General features: G+C 44.7%; 1 protein-coding gene across 2 annotated transcripts in view; it reads right to left on the bottom strand.

Annotated features, from left to right (window-relative positions):
- The window catches only part of TATDN2 (TatD DNase domain containing 2), a 28,408-nt gene that overhangs the window by 8,168 nt on the left and 3,714 nt on the right, over window positions 1-16,526 (bottom strand). For both annotated transcript variants that reach the window (XR_004300394.1, XM_032411920.1), the window contains exons 3-4: window positions 11,455-11,946; window positions 1,285-2,169 (exon numbers count right to left, since the gene is read on the bottom strand). Coding sequence is in view for 1 of the 2 variants with exons in the window: in XM_032411920.1 (XP_032267811.1) it covers window positions 1,285-2,169; window positions 11,455-11,946 (1,377 nt within the window). In the remaining variant the exon portion in view is untranslated. The remainder of the gene's footprint in view (window positions 1-1,284; window positions 2,170-11,454; window positions 11,947-16,526) is intronic.

Here is a 16,526-nt window from a genome sequence, read left to right as displayed (position 1 = left end):
CTCACTCTCTCTCTCAAATAAATAAAAATCTTTTTAAACATAAAATAAAAGAGATCCGAAGATTCCGAAGCATCTGAACACCTGAAATTGTTTCTTACGTAAATTAACTGTTAAGCCTTGCGTGCCTAGTGGGGCGCCTGGGTGGCTCAGTCGTTAAGCGTCTGCCTTCGGCTCAGGTCACGATCCCAGGGTCCTGGGATCGAGCCCCACATCGGGCTCCCTGCTCTGTGGGAAGCCTGCTTCTCCCTCTCCCACTCCCCCTGCTTGTGTTCCCTCTCTCACTGTGTCTCTGTCAAGTAAATAAATAAAATCTTTAAAAAAAAAAGAAAAGCCTTGCGTGCCTATTGGTTGCCATGGACAACTGTATGCAAATTGGAATCTCTGTCTCCTAAAGGCATATAAAGATCTAGAGTCTTCTGCTTTGTCAGAAGAGTACCACACATTCTCTGAATTTTCTCTTTGGTCAAGGGAAAATTAAGAAATCTTTGCCTCTAGAAGATTCCCCTCTCTTAATTTACAATTAACCACAGATGCCAGGAGCAATGGGGCCCAGCATCAGTATACAGCAGAGGTTGACCCAACTGGGCTGGGGACAGCGCCAAAGGGAAAGCCAGCTTGCCAAATTCTGTCTGCCCAGGCTGGCATCCATGCACCCGCTCGCCGAGGCCTGGAGCATACTGGGCACACAGACCCAGCCTACCAGGCATCGGCGGAAGACTGCACGCGACAAATTCTAGAACAAAGGCAACCTGGCAGTGTGAGCAGTGACAGGGTGGGAGGGTCGTTCTCCTTGTCCTGCTCCTTCCCAAATCAGAAACTTCCCCTGAAATGCTGGAACCACCCTTCCCCTGCCAAATGTCCATGCTCAAAAAATAGTAGTTGCCGTCGCTGGTGGGATGGGAAATTCTCTTCATTACACAGTTTTATATTTTCCAAATATTCTGCTATGGGCACACTTAACTTTAAAACCAGAATAAAAAATACAGTTTAATTAAACAAACATAAAACTGGTTGTTTCCCAAGAAGGAAGGAAAACAGATGTCTTGCCATCTGTATCATTAGCCGTAAGAGGTCACAGACGAGTAACTGTCCCCCTCTCCTACATAATAAAGAAATAGTTGGTGAAGCATTTGACAAGTGACATCTTGATGGTCTGGACAAGAGCAATTATATTTTTAAGGGTTCTAAATTCTCTAGATCTGAAAGTAGAGAAACCTTTATTGTTAGGTTCAACAACTGACAGAGGAATTGAAACTGTGAGCAAACTAAGGAGAGCCGCATTACCTTGTGCTGTTCCGGGACAGGCGTGGTGCACTTGTACGAGTAATCCAAGCCCATTTCCCCAAATGCCACAGCCTTGGGGTGCCTTAATGCTTGCAAAAGATTTCTCTCTTGACTCTCACTGTAGTAACGTGCAAAATGAGGATGACAGCCAAAGGCTCCCCAAACCAGATCCTCTTTCAACAGCTCCTCCCACAGGCAATCTGTCAGTGTCCGAGGATCACAGAAGTCAGAGATGCAGCCCTGAAACTCCTTAGGGAAGGAGCTGCTATAAATTTTTCTGAACTTGGTAAAGGACCCTTTGAAAGACAACTTGGAATACAGCATGTCCAAGTGACAGTGGGTATCAATGAAACCCTCCTCTAGGCCTGACTCCCAATGGTTCCTTGGCAGGGAGCTAGATGCGTGTCCTCCGCAGGGACGGGGTGGCGCCTCCTCCTGGAGTGCTCTTTTCTCCTTCACCTCTTCTTCTGAGCTTCTGGAGAAACGAAATGAACGAGCGTTCTGGGATCTGCCTTCCTCGGTCACCTCCTGGTCTCTGGAGGTGTTCTGGGAGCTCACTGTAGAGTTAGGGGAATAATCACTCAGGAGGGCCCGGCTGCCCCTCCCTGCCTGCAGTGGGTCGCTGCTGCTGCCGCCGCCCACGGCCGGGTAACCAGGAGGCTTGGCGCTGCTGGTCCAATAGCTGGCGTAGTCACACCACGGGCTACTGTACAAATGAGGCGGGTACATGACACAGTCAGTGGGGAAGGCAGAAGGCTCCAGAACTGTGGAGAGTTTCAGCGAGCTGGGCTCCTCCTGAGAGAATCTGACTGTGGAGACCTCATCCACATCAGACCAGTCACTTCCTGAAGAGGTGTGCTCTATCACCACCTCCCTTTCTTTAGGCTGCAGAAAAGAAAACAAACGATGGGTGAGCCCTCCTGTGTGAAGACGGCCTCTCATGCTCAAGTCATCAGCAGAACATAAACTCCACCTTGTTTTTCTGGCCATGGTGAAGGCTTTGCATTGGCTCATTAGCTTACTTTGTTGCCTGCTTTCCTCATAATTTCTAGAATGTGAGCCAGATTACAGCTATAAGCAGTCGTATGAGGTTCAGGGAATAAACTTGTGACCAAAGTCTTAGAATACCATCCTTAGGGGCGCCCGGGTGGGTCAGTCAGTTGAGCGTTCAACTCTTGATTTCGGCAGGTCATGATCTCAGGGTCGTGGGATGGAGCCCTATGTCATGCTCCGCGCTCAGTGGGGAGTCTGCCTGAGATTCTCTCTCCCTCTGCCCCTCCCCGCCACGCACATGCACTCTTCTCACTCTTTCTAAAGTAAATAAATAAATCTTAAAAAAAAAAAAAAAAAAAAAAAAAAGAGTATCATCCTTAAAGGGGATGCCATACCTGTACTCCCTTTCTGAATGATCCCTTTGGAGAAAAACTGCTCTCACTAGAATACACTGTGTACTGGGGATTTTCGAGAAAGGCAGCACCCAACATATCTCAACTCTAACATGTCTCTAACATTTTAAATGCAAAATCACATAGTCATGGTGAGTTTAAAATGTGTCTGCAAATTCGCTTTACATTACTCCCCATTGAGAGGTGGGGTTGTGAGCCCTCCCCTCCCCCTGAACCTGGGCCAATCTAGTGACTTGCGTGTAGCCAGCAGAACACAGCAGCAGTCCGAACAGCCTTGTGGCTTCCCCCTGGTTCTGTCAGCTTATTCCTCACAGGGAAGCCAACCACCAGGGAAGAGGCCAGACCACCCTGAAGCCCACCATATTCTCGAGAGGTCACCTATAGGTGCCAGCCTCAACTGCCGGCCACGTGAGTGAGCATCTTGCCCATCCTGCCAGGATACTGGAGTTTCAGAAGCATGAGAGTACACCACCCCGACCCCCAAGCAAGACCTGCCCTGTCTAGACCTTCCTGAATTCCTCACTCACAAAATTGAGAGCAAAATAAAACATTTAGTTTAAGCCACTGCTTGGCAATAGTAAATGGATCAACCAGCTATATATTACATTAAATCAATTTAGTCCTGCTAGAACAGAAGTTTTCAAGGTCAGGAATTTTTATTTTCTTCACTCGTGTCTCCCAGACACCTACAACAGTGCCTAGCATACTGTGCTCATAAATATTTGATGATTTAATTTGTAGAATAAATGGGGCAATGACTCCTGAATTTAGCTTCACATCAGAACTAACTGGGGGCTTTTTAAAGCTACCCCACCCTCATCTGTGATATTGTGATTCAACAGGTCCCCAAGGACTCTGTATTTAAGTCCCCATGTCACTTGGATGCAAATCCGGTTTGAGAAATACAGTAAAAACAGGGATCTCAACTCATGCAAAGAAGACTGTTTAAGGGCTCTGGTTTCTTTTGGTTAATGAAACCATCTATACCCACAGGGACCAGATGGCTTGAGCAACAGGCCTTACAAAGCTCTTTTCCTAAAAATATTTGTATAATACAATTCACATAATGAAAAATTCACTACAAAGAAGCATGATGGATAAATTGATTTATCTCCTTAAAATGGGAACATTTTTTGTTTCTACTGCCTATACTAACCTTCCATACCGCTACCTATACTCCAAAAGAAAACAAATATTGGTAACAAAAATGTTAATGAATTATAAACTTCCCATATGATACTTTCCTACTTTAGATTTTCTTCCTGCCACTCCTTTCCTGAATAACAAAAATATCCAAACAAGAATCTTTTCCAAGATGTAAGATAACTTAAATTGCAGCATATTTAAAATTTAATCTGAACTCCTGAAGCTGGTGACAGGCACCTGGGGGATTTACTAACACTAGTAGTTAATTTGAGTATGTTTGAAATTTCCCATAAAAAGTTTTTTAGGGGTGCCTGGCTGGCTCAGTCATTAGAGCATGCAACTCTTGATCTCTGGGTTGCGAATTCAAAACCCACCTTGGGCACAGAGCTCACTTTAAAAAAAAACAACAAAACATTTTGGGGTGCCTGGGTGGCTCAGTCGGTTAATCAACCGACTCAATTTCAACTCAGGTCATGATCTCAGGGACCTGGGATGGAGCCCTGCATCAGGCTCACCGCTCAGTGGGGTGTCTACTTCTCTCCCTCTTTTTCTACCTCCCCCTCCACATGCACGCACTCTCTAAAATAAATAAATCTTTTTTAAAAAAGTTTTTTAAGGGGCGCCTGGGTGGCTCAGTCGTTAAGCGTCTGCCTTCAGCTCGGGTCATGATCCCAGAGTCCTGGGATCGAGCCCCACATCAGGCTCCCTGCTCGGCAGGAAGCCTGCTTCTCCCTCTCCCACTCCCCCTGCTTGTGTTCCCTCTCTCGCTGTCTGTCAAATAAATAAAATCTTTAAAAATAAATAAATAAAAAATAAAAATTTTTAAAAGTTAATCTATAAGGGAGAATAATCCTTCAAAAACTATCTAATTATGGTGGAAATTTCTACTAACCCAGACAACAAAAAAAACGCAGTATTACTAGAGCTTAACAAGTTCGTTTTTTTTTTCCCTTTTTCCAATAAGGCATAGCGGAATCATTACTTTTGTATATGTGCACCTCAAGTTAAAACGATTCTCACATACAGTAACATGCAACTAACATCTTTACAATACAGCTCTTGGAAATTCTACTTTTTAATAACAAGTTAATCTGATTAAAATTACAAAAAATACCCAAACAGAAACCAAGGTTTTGCCCCCCAAAATAATCCCTCATAAAGGAGGCATCTTTTTAAAGATTTTATTTATTTTAGAGAGAGAGAGAGAGAGAGAGCGAGAGCGAGAGTGCAAGCAGGGGGAGGGACAGAGGGAGAGGGAGAGAGAATCTCAAGCAGACTCCCTGCTGAGTGTGGAGCCTGTGGTGGTAATGGATCCCAGGGCCCCGAGACCACAGCCTGAGCCAAAACCGAGTCGAACACTCAACCAACTGAGCCCTCCAGGTGCCCCAGGAGGCATCATTTTATATTCCAGTTCTTACAAAAGTCTCCTGTATTACAAACAGAGGTTCTTTTATGTGAGGAGGACAAATGACCCCAAACAGACCTCAACCAAACTAACGTTGGATGCTTACAGGAAGGTTCCTTACTTCCCTTTTTCCCTTTTCCATTTTTTAAAAAAGAAGGGGTAGTCAGGGCACCTGGGTGGCTCAGTCAGTTAAGCATCTGCCTTCAGCTCAGGTCATGATCTCAGGGTCCTAGGATCCAGCCCCGCATCTAGCTCCCTGCTGATCAGGGACCCTGCTTCTCTCCCTGCTTGTGCACGCTCTCTCTCTGTCAAATAAATAAATAAAATCTTAAAAAACGGGGGGGCAGGGTTAGGCAAAGAGACATACCAGATTTAATAATTATTCCTGGGGGATATGACTTCACAATTCCACTGGACTTCATTTTTAACAAATCTTTTAAAGACCACTTTTTGTTTTTTAAATTTCACTTTTAAAAGCAATATAGGGGGTGCCTGGGTGGCTCAGTCAGTTAGGCATCTGCCTTCAGCTTGGGTCATGATCTCAGGATCCTCGGATCAAGCCCCGGGTCCCGCTCCCTGCTCAGCGGGGTCTGCTTCTGCCTCTCCCCCTTACTCCCCACTTGTGCTCATGCTCTCTCAAATAAAAATTAAATAATAAAAATAAAAGGCAATATAGTAGGGGCACCTGAATGGCTCAGTTGGTTAAATGTCTACCTTCGGCTCAGGTCATTATCTCGGGGTCCTGGGATCATCAAGCCCCACATTGAGCTCCCAGCTCAGGGGAGTCTGCTTCTCCTTCTCCCTCTGCCCCTCCCCACCCATGATTTCTCTCTCTCTCAAATAAATAAAATCTTTAAAAAAAAAAAAAAAACAATATGGCTAAGTGGTTACACATAAGGAGACACTGGAAAAATACTTCAGAAACTTATAAAGTGGTATCCAGGTGGAGGAATAGGGTAACACAGGACCAGGCTGGAAAGCTACTTTTCACTAAATAGCTTTTATTTTTTATTTTCGAACCACGAGAATATTATTTACTCAAAAAGTAACCTGAAAAATAATTGGAAGTTGCTACATGGTAGCAATCCCAAAATACACTTCCAGAAAAAATGAACCACAAAGTGCCTGAGTGTGACAGGAACAGCTATTGGCAACTGGACATAAATTTCCAGGGACAGAATTATACATGGATTCAAAAAGTGCTATATCTCATCAGCGCAATCTTGGCTGCAGAAAACTACAAGACAAATGTCCTTTTTTTACAACGGAAAAATTACACCACAATGGGAGGGGATGAGAATCTACAAGGACTAAGAGACTTGAGATATTTAGAAATTGCCACATACGGCTCTTATTTGGATACTGTTTTAAACAAATTAAAAATATCATGAAACAAACAGGATTATTTAATCAATGACTGGACCATTGATGTTATTAAGGATTCTGTGTGTGTGTGTGTGTGTGTGTGCATGTGTGTGTGGGGGGTCGAATAAAATTGTAATTACACTTGTTTTTTCCTAAAGATCACTGTATCTCTTAGAGATTCACAATGAAATATTTATGGATGAAATGGTACGGTAATTGGGATTTGCTTCAAAATAATTTGTGGAGAGGGGAACCTGGCTGGCTCAGTCCACAGAACATGTGACTCATCATCTCAGGGTGGTGAGTTCAAGCCCCATGTCGGGTATGGAGCTTACTTTATTAACAAAAAAAAATTTGTGGAGAGAAAAAAAGGTAAGACAAGATTAGCAGTGAATTCATTGTTGAAGATGAGTTGACAGGTGAATGGATAATTTTCATAAGTGTTTTAAATTTTCCACAAAAAGTTAAAATTCCAAATCAGAAGAAAGGGTAGATGACGTCCTCTAGTTGCTTCCCAAATTTCTCTATCTTCCAAGGGTACTTGTTTAAAAACACAGATTCCCACGTCCCACCTCAGACCTGAGTCAGATTCTCTCATTCTTATTATCAGGGAAGTTCAGGAAATCATGCTACATGACTCAAAAAGGAACTCCAGGGACAACAAAGACCATGTCAAAGACATGTGAAGTTTCAGTAAAATTATTTAATGAAATGTGAGAGTGGGAAAAATGGCAGAGGGGGGAAAATTATGAATCCAAAAATGCATGTGTAACTAGAAATACATACCATTACAATTATGTCATCTAAGTCCTTGAAAGGCTTATATGGTCAAGATGGCCAAGAAAAGGGTTTTGGATTTTATTCTTTTCTTTTTTTTTTTTTTTAAGATTTTATTTATTTATTTGTCAGAGAGAGAGAACGCGAGTGCACAAGCAGGGGGAAATGGCAGGCAGAGGGAGAAGGCTCCCCGCTGAGCAAGGAGCCTGACGTTGGACTCAATCTCAGGACCCTGGGATCACGACCCAAGCCGAAGGCAGACGCTTTAACTAAGCCACCCAGGCAGCCCTTGGATTTTCTTTTTGAGAAAATGGGACATTACCTATGTTCATGATTGCCTTATGTTCTCACCAATATGGTAAATTTTAAACTTACATTTACTGAAGTCCTACTATACACTTAGGCACTGAGCCAAGTGTTTTCTTTTCTTTTTTTTTTTTTAAAGATTTTATTTATTTATTTGAGAGAGAGAATGAGAGAGAGAGCATGAGAGGGGTGAGGGTCAGAGGGAGAAGCAGACTCCCTGCTGAGCAGGGAGCCCGATGCGGGACTCGATCCCGGGACTCCAGGATCATGACCTGAGCCGAAGGCAGTCGCTTAACCAACTGAGCCACCCAGGCGCCCTGAGCCAAGTGTTTTCATGTATCGTTCAGGGTTCAGCAAACAGAGGCCCACAGGCCAAATCCAACACACTGTCTATTGGTGTAAACAAAATCTCCCTGGAATCCGGTCAGGCCCATTCACTTAAGTCTCTGTTTTCATGCTACTCAGCAGAGCTGAACAGTTACAACAGAGGCCACAAAGTCTACAATATTATCTGGCCCTTTACAGAATAAGTGTGCTGATCCCTGTATTTGTTTAACCATAGTAAGATTTCAACAACTGTGACTTTTTACACAGAAGAAACTGGGGCTCAAAGAGGTTAAGTGGCTTTCTCATGATCACAGTTCAGGTGGCCAGGATTTGAACCCAAACTATCTGATCCCAGCATGCAGTGCTTACCTACCATATCATGCTGCCTCCAAATATATACTTAAAGACAATCTAAATGTCCAGCCTGACAAATAGGAGTTCAGGTGTGTAAGTTTGGAAAGTTCATCCATACAAGGGGAATTCTAAGCAGCCCAACAAGATCATGATCAACATCAGACAGGAAACACACCCATCATCGAGTTAGCAGAAAAAGTAGGTTACAACACCTACTGTTCTTGGGATTTCCAGTTAAATATAGCCTATGTAGTTTTTGTCCTTCCTATCAAAAAAACCCTTTGAAAATTATAGGAAATGAGGGCGGCTCAGTTAAGTGTCCAACTCTTGATTTCGGCTCAGGTCATGATCTCAGGGTCGTGACACTGAGCCCCACACCGGGCATGGCTTAAGATTCTCTCTCTCCCTCTGCCCTGTCCCCCGACCCCCTGTGCATATGCTCTCAAAAAAAAAAAAAAGAGGGGTGCCTGGGTGGCTCAGTCGTTAAGCGTCTGCCTTTGGCTCAGGTCATGATCCCAGGGTCCTGGGATCTAGCCCCACATCGGGCTCCCTGCTCAGCAGAAAGCCTGCTTCTCCCTCTCCCACTCCCCCTGCTTGTGTTCCCTCTCTCGCTGTCTCTCTCTCTGTCAAATAAATTAATTAAATCTTTAAAAAAAAAGAAAATTATAGGAAATGACTTGTAAAGGCATAAACCTACAAAGAGAAAGCATAAAGAAAAAATGGCAAAACAAATTAAATAAAAATCAGCTGCTAGAAAAGAGACAGATGAACAGTTATTGGATAAGCAGACCACAGATGGCCAAAACCTAAGCCTGCAATGAGAAAAACCCAGAAACATGTTGAGTCACAGCACAGGACCCCCAAAAGACTCAGGAATTGGAGGTACCAGACCTCTGAAAAGGTGAAGCTGAAGATGAAAACAGGAGAATGAGTTGGAAATCTGTGAAGTTAGGTCCTGAGATCCCTGCTCCCATCCTGTGCAGATACATCTGCCTTCCCCCCATCCAGCAAAAGACTAAGGTTCATGCTTGAAAAAGTTGAGCCAAGGAGCCTATGGAATAATCAGGAACAACAGACACACAATCAAGGGTGAGGGACCATCACATATTGGACAGTGAGAACCCAGGTCCCTCCCTCAACTTGACTCTCAGAACAGCACCAGCCAGATGTGTGCCTCCTAGGTGGGGGAGTGGAGCATTTCTCCCAGGGACACTGAGCAGCCTCTGAAGATGAAGCCACAGATCCAGTTGGGGTCCCCACAAAATCACCCAGTGTTGTCTCCCTATGTTGAAGCCAGCAGTTGGTAAGCCCATCCACACACTTAGAACTTCCAACCAGCTTTTGAAAGTTCCATCTTTAAATATGAATGGACAGCCAACACATTCCAGGAGAGCCCTACCATAAAAGATAGAAACCGGGGTGCCTGGGTGGCTCAGTCGTTAAGCGTCTGCCTTCGGCTCAAGTCATGATCTCAGGGTCCTGGGATCGAGCCCCACATCAGGCTCCCTGCTGAGCAGGGAGCCTGCTTCTCCCTCTGCCTCTCCCCCTGCTTGTGTTCCTGCTCTCGTTCTGTCAAATAAATAAATAAAATCTTTAAAAAAAAATAAAACATAGAAACCAAAATACTTAGAAAAAAAAGAAAAAAATCAGAAGGAAACTCAGAGAAAAAGTAGTGCAAAAAAGAGACGAAAACTTCAAAACAAACCTATAATATTCTCAGAGACCAGAGAAGGCACGATAACCTCAAAACAATAGGATACTCTAAAAAAGGAATACTCAAAACATCAGTGTTCTTAGAAATTAAGTATGTCAAAAATGAAAAAAGTATGTATTATTATATACACTCAATTACTTATAAAGCAAAAATGAAAGTAAACAGGAAAAATGGGAACTCTAAGGATCAGCAGGATTACTTATTTTAACAATATTGAGGAGAGTTTTATGGCACTAGCAGTCTGGGGATGAATTAGTGATAGGTACAGAGAAAACTAAAGGAAAAAAACAAGGCAACGATGATCTCCAAGGAACATAAACTTTTGTACGAGAGGAAATGTGATCAGAGTATACTACGTGACTCCGCTATGAACGTGGTGATAATAAATCTTCAATTGATTTAGCCAAAAACTGTATGACAACAACACAGGGAGCTGCTAAAAGGAGAGGTCACAGGTTCGTGGGTATGGTGCCAAAGTTAGCGTGGAGAACTGAATTCTCACCTTCTAAGTAAGCAGTCCACAGAGGTCTACAACTGGAAAATCAATACACAGTGCAGGATTACTTAGAAATACGGAGGTAAGTACTAGAAGAAAGAGCTGAAGAGATTCAAGGAGCTGCCACTAAGAGTCATAAGTAAATATAAGCAGAGATGGGTACAACAGAGGAATGCCTCCCCCCCCCAGTTATAAACTATGTTAAAAATTGCTATTTTCCCTCCAATACCATTCTTTCCTTCAAGAGCAGTAAGAGTGATTTGGGTATAAGTCTCCCAGATGAAAGTTAATGTTCCAGACTCCCTTGCAGCTAGGTGTTGGCCAGGTTTCTAGATTCTTGTCAATAGCTAAAAGCAAAAATGATGTGGATTTCTGAGTCAAGCTCTTAAAAGGGAAGAAGTGTACTTTCCTCTTCTCTTTTCCTCTTTCTACTGCCTGGAATGTCAAGGTAACATCCTCAGGGTCCTATCAGAGCAGCCACTCAGACCACAGATGGAGACTAGGCTGATGCCACAGAGCATCAAGACAGATGGCACCAGGGTCCCCAACACCGTGCAGCCCTCCTCCTCAAGCCAAACTTCTATTTTCTTTAAGCCACTGTTATTTTGGCCTTTGTTAGGGCAGGCAAATGTATATCCTAACAAACATATAAATCCTAAATTCAAAAAAAAAAGAGAGAGAGAGAGATAGCACTGAATTGAGATTTTTTAGTAACTCTGAAAGGTATTTTAGAAAAGAACCATCAGTTGGTCCTGGAGTCCTTGGTAAGTAAAGTGCTGCTTTTAATGAGTAACACTCAGGATCAAACTAGAAAGACCAAATACTTATCATCAAGAGAACTAAAAACCCCATGCCTGGTATAAGCTCTACTCACCTTCTGGCTTTCTAAATGAGAGTCGGAGTCATCCAAAAACTCGAGGGCTGGAGAGTGCTTGTCAATGACTGTCCTTCGGTCACCAGCTGTCTCCTCGATGGGTTTCTCCTGAGGGTCTATCACCACTCTCCTGTCGCAGAAACTGCTCCTCTCTGGCACAGCCTTTTCATCCTCTGCTTTCACCTCCGGGGCTGACTCTTTCCCTTTCTGAGGAGACACAGTGACACTCCTGGTTGGCCCTTCTCCGCAGCTGGGACGCTCTCCTCTGTTCGGCATTGCCCTCGTGGCAGCCTCTCCCTTCCTTTTTGGCATCGACTTTCCCAGGATGCCCTGGATAGCCTTCAGGTAGATCACCGTAGAGCCCTGGTCTCGAAATCGATCCCTCTTCCTTTTTTGCACCTTGTTTGGTTCCTCATTTGTATCCTTTTGACCCTCCGCTTCAGCTGCAAATTCAGAGTTCGTGGAGTTACGAGAACTATCTTTTGAATCAACCTGGAAGCGGGGAGGAAAAAAAAAATCTCAGTTCGTGAAACGGTTATCCGAAGGGCGATTACATATAGGAAGCACTCAGCAAATTATAAATCAGTGGCTGCTGCACCAATCACAGGGAAGGTGACAGTGGCTAAGACGAAGATTCTCTCCCGGAGGGTTCCATCCCACCCCACTGAGAAGTGCCACTGTGAAAGGGCCTGAATTGCTGCCATTTTATTATTCACTTTCTCATGCTCATCAGGTAATACCCTCACACTGCAGCAGGCAGGAATGAATGGAGAAATGAACAGTCTAGTAACACTGAACTGTAAGCTCCCTGAGGCCAAGGACTACCACACACTTGGGAACACACACAGGCAAAAGAGCAGCTCAAAACTTCAGCACTAAAAGGGTCTCTAGAAACCAGCTAACACAATCCCACATCTAAGAGTCCAGGAGATCCAAGGGCCCAGGGAGGAGTAGACTCCAATCTCCCAAGTCCTAAGAGCAGAGTGCAGGCCTTATTGAAGTTCTCTGCCAACTCCTTCCCCCAAATCGAAACCTCGGTGCCGGAAGGCGTCTGGTCTCCCAGAGAATGCAGGAGGGTCAGTCCAGAGACTGTAACTACCCCCTGACTCCTAATCATCTCCTCATAAACACAGGTGAAGTCTCAGCCCCATCCTTCCTTCCCCTGAGCACTTACGCATTCCAGGAGCTAGACTATTTGTTTTCAATGTTAATTTACTGTGAAACTCAGATCCAATCCAATCCCAGCCTGGGGTAAGAATGCTCCACAAATCTATCCCCAGAATCATCTTGAAAGCAGTGAAGTCCAAACCTCCCCAGCTATGACCCAGACTGACCATTATCCCAAGGCCTTCTTCAGTCCCTACAACTTGCACTTCTAATTCATTTGTATTAAATCCCTCTCAAATATACAGAGAAAGAACTCCACACTAAGCTTGCTGATCTTTTTTCTCTACCGAGGAAAAGTAGTCTACTCCAAGAGATGTCCATCAATAAGGGAGTGGTTACACAAAGAGGTTTATGCTCTTATTTTATAGACTTCTCATATAATTTGAATTTTTTCCAAGAAGTACATACTATCTTTGTTTTTAAAAAAGCCTTTTGAAATATGTAAATCTAGACAGTAGTATGGCATAGTATTTTTTACCAGAAGTACTCAAATTGTTGGCAGCTACTAACTTTGATGAGATGGACAGGAAAGGTGGCTTTTACCTTACATTTTGAACCTCTCCTAATTTTCTAACATGGTGGACATTTTTTAAAAATGTCTACAGGGATTATCCGGGAAAGGAGATAAGCCTCTTTTTTTAATACCTTTCCCTATGAAGAAAATCTAATAAACATTAAAAGCAAACTTGAAGGGGCGTCTGGGTGGCTCAGTCATTGAGTGTCTGCCTTCGGCTCAGGTCATGATCCCGGGGTCCTGGGATCGAGTCCCGCATTGGGCTCCCTGCTCAGCGGAGAGCCTGCTTCTCCCTCCCCCACTTCCCTGCTTGTGTTCCGTCTCTCGCTGTCTCTCTGTCAAAAAACAAATAAAATCTTTAAAAAAAAAAAAAAAAACCTGAAGATTCCCCGGGCACGCCCTATGGGACACAGCCACAACGTCTCAGCCTGCTTCCCCGCGGCCTGCTTCTCTCACTACTGCCAACCACCTGCCATCCTCAGGCATCCCCATTGTACCGTCACGGGCAAACCTAATTCCCTTTGCTTGTGACACCCTTGCCTCCGTCTCATTTTACACTTGATAAACTCCTATTCATCCTTTAAGGCCCCAAACCCCTTCTTTGACTTCTCTACCTCTGCCTGTGGGACCAGCTACCCCTCTCCTTGCCCTCCCACCCCCGCCCCAGGCCGGGTAGAGGACAACATGGGAAGATGAGGTTGACAACAAACGGAGGAGCCCCTGCACCTTCTGAAGGGTCACAGCTCCTCACTTCAAACCAACTGCTGCCGCTTGCAAGTACAGACCCAGAGTTATGGATTCCAGTTTTTCAGATAAAACAAGAAATCTCAAATTGAATTCATTTTTCCATTCAGCCAGCCATGTTTTGTGGAGCACTTACTATATGCCAGCAGGCCCTGTTCTGAATCTGCGGGTTTAGCATCCAATGAAACATAAAAATACCTGCTTCCTGGACCTTCTATTCTAGGTGGTGAGGGAAAGGAAAACCAGAAGAAAGGCAACATATGTATTTTGGAGAGTGAAAAGTGCCAGAGAGAAAAAGAACACAGGAAAAGGGAGTAGAAAGCGGGGAAGCAGAAGAGGGTCACTCAAGTCTCCAGTTCAAGGTAGAGGTGTGGACCGGAGGCATATATTTTTAATGTGAAATCTCCAAAATATTAAATACTTTGAGGACCTAGTGGGCCACATTCAGCCTATGGACCACCAGTTTGCCAACCCTGGTAGTGAAGACCAGGACTGCACCTGTCGGAGAAAAAAGGGTTAGAATTAGAATAACATACCTTATGTTTTCCTTTTTTTTTTTTTTTAAGATTTTACTTATTTGACAGAGAGACAGAGAGAGAGAGAGAGGGAGGGAGGGAGGGAGGGAAAAGCAGACTCCCCGCGGAGCAGGGACCCAGACATGGGGCTCCATCTCAGGACGCTGGGATCATGACCTGAGCTGAAGGCAGATGCTTAACCAACTGGGCCACCCAGGCGCCCCCATACCTTATGTTTTCATGTGGCCTTACAATTCCCAGAGCTGCCATGGCTGTCATCCCTCTTGTAGAGAGAGGGGAACTGCCACATGGCGTGTAAGTGGCAGAACCAGGAGGCAAACTCAAGCTCCCCCTAATATCCTGGAAACCAAGGGAGAATAGCGAAAATACGAAAATTGAGCAACAGTAGCAAAGGCTGCGATGTCAAAGACCATGAGGACCTGAAATGGATCCAGGTCACCCAAGATCTTCAGAAGTGGAGAGGAGGCTATAAAGGTAAAGACGAGGCCTGAAGTTCAACAGAAGAGACAAACCACCTGGCTTCAAACAGGAGCGATTTCGTTTTGCTGGCGCTGCTGCGTGCTGAATTATGCACCTCTGAAGGCAGGAGGCAACGACTCAGTGGAGATGCTGTTGCAGCGCTCGGCGCCGCCAGCCTGCACGATTTCAACAGTTCGTACCCAGCTCCCTGCCTACTCCCTCCCATCCTTTCTCTGCAGTGTGCCAGAGGAGCTCTAAAATCTGCCAACACCACACCTCTGCTAAAACCCTTCAGTGCTTCTGCATTTGCCCACAGGAAACTTTGCCAACTCCTGGGCCTGACTTCAGAAGCCGTTCACAGGCTGGACCCCAGGCTTCTTTTCCAGCATCCTCTTCCACCTTTGTCCATACACCCAGGTGCCTGGGAATGAAGAAGGGCGGCTGGAGAAAAGGGAAGTGAGGACCTTCAGGAACCATGCGTCTCCCAAGTGCTTCAGACCAGCAGCATTTCCTGACACTTTGGACACACATTGTTCCGTTGCCTGAAATGTCCTCTCCTCCTCCTCGTCTGTCAAGAGAACTCTAACAGCACCTCTTCTGTGAGGACTTTCTTAACATTAGTCACTCATTCCTCTGACCCTTGGTACTTCAAATGCCCGTTACAGCACTCCACACGATGCTTGGTGATGAAGGACTTTTCAGTGCCTCAACCACTGCCTTCCTCTCCGCACCTCTAACTCCTAGCATGGACTTCCACCCAAGCACCGGACATCTGCTGGGTGAAGCCGCAGGAACCAGGATCACACAGGAAAGCTCTGTCATTCGAGAGCCAAGACACACAATGGCTTCTTGTGTCTGGGCCTGTACCACCCTGCAGAGAGCTCCTCAAGGGGGAGGATCTTGCCCTCTTCGTCTCTCCACCCCTCACGCTAACACTAGCCTGGGACAGAACAGGGGCTCAGAGGGTCGCAGAGCTAAGAATGCAGGCTTTGAAGTCCCACTGATCTGGGGTAGCACAGCTTTGCCACATACAAGCTAGATGGCCTTGGTCAAGTTACTTAACATTTCTGAGTCTCCTTTCCCAGCGCCTACACATACTAGGTGCTCAAATATTTGTTAACCGATATGTAAATATTTGTTAACGGACACGTAAAGATAATACTGCCTATTTCATAAGACTCTCAGGATTATGTGAGAGCTTATGGGTCAAACACTGAGAATTCTATTTGATGAAAGTCTATCACATCATAAATGCTCCAATTTTCCCTTCCAGTCTTTCTTCCCTAAAGTGAATATAGGAATGAAGAAGGTCATACTTAAGACTAATAATATAAGGTAGGTGAAGGTGCTCACAACAGACAAATTTAATCTTTCTCTACAGAAGAAACGAAGATCATCAGCTACCATTAGAATTTGAGAAAACCTCTCAAACAACTGTCCTAGAGGAAATAAGGAACAAACAGTAAGAGGCTGGCCAGCAGCAATCTCTAGTAAATCCAAATTGCCCAGTCTAGCTATGGTCTGAATGGGTCCCCCCAAAATTCATATGTTGAAATCTAACCCCAAGAAGGTGGTATTAGGTCCTTTGGGAAGTGATTAGGTCATGAACGTGAAGCCCTCATGAATGTGACTAGTGCTCTTATCTACAAGTC

Source organism: Phoca vitulina, unplaced genomic scaffold (genome assembly GCF_004348235.1).
Source record: "Phoca vitulina isolate PV1807 unplaced genomic scaffold, GSC_HSeal_1.0 scaffold13, whole genome shotgun sequence".
Classification (NCBI taxonomy): Eukaryota; Metazoa; Chordata; class Mammalia; order Carnivora; family Phocidae; genus Phoca; species Phoca vitulina.
Note: the sequence above shows the minus strand (reverse complement) of the source record. Positions and strands in the feature narration are given on the sequence as shown.